Source organism: Silene latifolia, chromosome 2, assembly GCF_048544455.1.
Source record: "Silene latifolia isolate original U9 population chromosome 2, ASM4854445v1, whole genome shotgun sequence".
Taxonomy (NCBI): domain Eukaryota; kingdom Viridiplantae; phylum Streptophyta; class Magnoliopsida; order Caryophyllales; family Caryophyllaceae; genus Silene; species Silene latifolia.
The window spans coordinates 190,417,556-190,420,786 of record NC_133527.1 but is presented as its reverse complement, the minus strand read 5'-3'; the positions used below and the strand labels follow the sequence as shown (position 1 = coordinate 190,420,786).

The 3,231-nt window shown below is 37.4% G+C and overlaps 1 protein-coding gene across 1 annotated transcript; it reads right to left on the bottom strand.

Moving 5' to 3' along the window:
- Window positions 1-207: 207 nt before the first annotated feature.
- Window positions 208-2,339, bottom strand: LOC141641822 (protein neprosin-like). Its single transcript, XM_074450468.1, has 5 exons — window positions 2,202-2,339; window positions 1,598-1,759; window positions 1,424-1,477; window positions 1,024-1,170; window positions 208-585 (listed from the first exon to the last, which is right to left on the bottom strand). Exons 1-5 carry the CDS (start codon window positions 2,337-2,339, stop codon window positions 208-210), a joined length of 879 nt encoding a protein of 292 aa, XP_074306569.1.
- Between the last annotated feature and the right edge of the window lie 892 nt (window positions 2,340-3,231).

Genomic DNA, 3,231 nt, shown 5'->3' with positions numbered 1-3,231 from the left:
ACCACATTCCCAAGAACTTATATACACATTTATGAACAAATTCTTTGAACAATCCTTACATCATCATACACCCAAATTCGATAAAACAGCCGATGACTATAGTCGATCGTCTTATTATTTCAAATATCGCGAAAAAGTAATGGGCACACTTATATCACAAATGAAAAATGATATAGTACAAAGTACAATGATATTGATATAGGCCAATTATGGACAGTCTACATTACGTCCACTACCACCAAATAAGATGCATACGCCATCGACATTGTTCGTTACGGGAAGTAGTCGTGCATCGTAGCACAAATGATCATTAACATAACTAACGAGCATGTCACGGTCGGGTATACGTCTAGTGAACGACGCGTCCACATATTCAATCGAGCAAATGGAGCTCGCATCATCTTGTGTCGGAAATAGACCGTTGCCCATGTCCGTGTCTGTGTGGACACTGTTTCCGACAGAATCAAACACTCTTCCGCCTACTGTTACTTCCCTTGCTCCAACCGTGTTTGAGAACAAGGAGGCTGGCCAGTATCCGATGGGTTTGCCTCCGATATCGAGTTGCCAATCTCCACTACTTGAAATCTAAATAAGTTTTTGCCATAATAATTTTAGAATACGAAGTATTGTATGTAGACATTGTACTCGGGTCGGGCAAGGGCCGGGATCACCTGGTCAGACCTGGGCCAGACCAAGGGGAGGGGCGGGCTTGGCCGGACCGGGCAAGGATATGCTTGATCCGGGCCAGGGCCCGAGGGGGGCCAAGGGCAGGTCGGGCTGGCGGGCATTACCAATTTATTTATTTTTCTTATTATTTTTGCTAAAATGGCGGGTCGGGCTGGAATTTTAGGGCCCGGGCCAAGTTGTATAAAAATAACGGGCCAAGGCGGGCCGGGTCAGCCCGTGCTGATGGCCAGCTCTAATTGTATGTATGTATATACGTCTCCCGTTCCATTCATTTGAGACGAATGAAGTATAAATGTATAATTGCTCAATAAGGAGTTTTGATGACGGAATTTATACCTGGTAGATTAGTACATCAATAACCCAAGTTGACCCACCTACGTCAGAAATGGGCTCTATCAGTTGGCCAATCGGAGATAATTCGTCGAGCAATTGAAAACCCTCGCAGTCTAAATCAAGGCAACCCGTTTCTAGGCCACCATCTGCCTGTTACAAGGCATATAAAATCTCAGATTTACGTGTCACCCATAAAATCGTTTAATAAAATGTTCAAAAGCTTCTCAAAATCGAGTCATGTCAAATTTATTTGGTTGATGAACCTGACTTTTCAAACAAATCCTGTCAAAATGGAAAGTGAATTTAAAACGCGTGTAAAATTGTTCTGTGAAATTCAGTACCCTTTGATTACGCAATCTCATTTTCATAAGTTTATACCATGGTACTATTTACGTTGTCATACCGTCCAATAGATATAAAGCCGAGGTTTGAAGTCACCGTATCGCTCTGGATACACCTGCAAAGCGAGTACAAATAATCAAACTATGGACAATTTTTTAAGACCCATTGTATTACCAGGATTTGAACCTGAGACCTCTGGTTAACTTAAAATAAGTGATCCAAGACTCCGACTTACAATCCAGCCAGCTCCCATATAAGCAGAAGTATTGAGTGAGATTTGTATATAAGCTGAACTGGAATCAGCATCTCTTGATACAGCAGGCTCCCACACACTTATTACTGCTCTTCCACCATACACTCTCGTCCCCGGCGAAGTCACCACACCCACCGCCGCAAACTGCAATAGTTCCACAAAAAGGGTGAATAATAGACATTTAACTATATACTCTACTTTATCTAATAGTGAAATCAAATCCCTCAAGTTTCGAACATTTTAAATAATTACTTGACTAAAGATTAAATATAATTTGATCTTTTATTTCAATATCTTTCGTGGTACTTGTAGTCTGTAATATGGCACGTACTCGTTCGTCCTGATTAATTCTCTACATTTATTTTTGCCAAAAAAAATTCAAAGGAATAATGCAAAAGGTGAAAAATGGTTTTTGTACATCTAAAAAGTAAACGTAAAGAATTGACCATAACACTGAAAATACCATTCTTTGTGTATGATCAATCACAATTCACAAGTCACAACAAGTCTTATTAGCTTATTTTGTACGAGATTTAAGAAAGTGTTTCGTAATAAAAAATAACCTAAAATTTAAGGTAAAACATGCCTCGTAATGAGGACCTTGGGCGACAGCAGTAAGACGTCTGCCCGCTTCAACATAAGGAATTTCGAGAATTACTAGGCTTATTGTAAAGACTATCAAGTAATATAAGGTGTAAATTTTGCGATACGAATTCGACTCCATAGTAGGGAGTAAAGAAAGGTATGTTGAACCCAAATATTTGTTCACTGGTGTTTGATGGAGATGTTGGCCGGTGTCAGGGACTAGGGTGCTCAATTGTATTTATAGGCCCGATTCTCGGGTTATATTGAATTGGTAATATTCATGATTTGAGTTTGAAATCCGATTATAGAAGAATTATTCTCGTCATTGACTTGGGCACTGAAATTCTTTTTTTGTCACATCAATACATCATTTTAAGACGTTGTTTTAGATGGTCTAACGTTGCCTATACTTGTATTGGTTCCGGTTATTTGTTTACATATTTTATTTTTACATGTTTAATTTATTTGTTTATCTTTTTATATTAATAATGTGAACGTAATTCATGGTTGTTGACTTGTTGAGATTCTGACACCGCATAACATTAAGGTTTCAACCCCCCCAATAAAAAACTATGTTTAATTCAACATCATTAGAATTGTAAAATCAGATCATGGATTGTCGTAATGCAAAATTGCAAATAGTGAAAATGACTTGCTTGTAACTATTTTGTATCATAATACATGAATAAAAACTTGTGATACCCTGTTTTTTCTCTGAGTTATTGATTGACCAATTTTATAGATTTCAATACGTATTTTTTCATGACCTTTTACGCCATACATGCTAGAGCTAAACGCAAAACTTGCCTTATAATGGGATTTTTTTTTTTTTGGTTTCAAATGAATGCGCTATATCATGAATAAGAATTAATTAAATCTCCAGTCAGTTAAAGACTGAAATTCAATGTTATTGATATTGGTACGATTCATGCCTAAAGTCTGAAATTCAATGTTATAAACATCATTGTCGTTATTGACTTGACACGAAAAAAAAAAAAAAAACATTATTTGTTACATCATTAAGTGGCCAA

Coding starts and splice junctions, on each gene's coding strand:
- LOC141641822 (XM_074450468.1), bottom strand. CDS start 2,339: ATGGAGTCGAATTCGTATCGCAAAATTTACACCTTATATTACTTGATA. Junction 1,760..2,201: donor CCCAAGGTCCTCATTACGAG/GCATGTTTTACC, acceptor GAACTATTGCAG/TTTGCGGCGGTGGGTGTGGT. Junction 1,171..1,423: donor GGCTTTATATCTATTGGACG/GTATGACAACGT, acceptor GCCTTGTAACAG/GCAGATGGTGGCCTAGAAAC.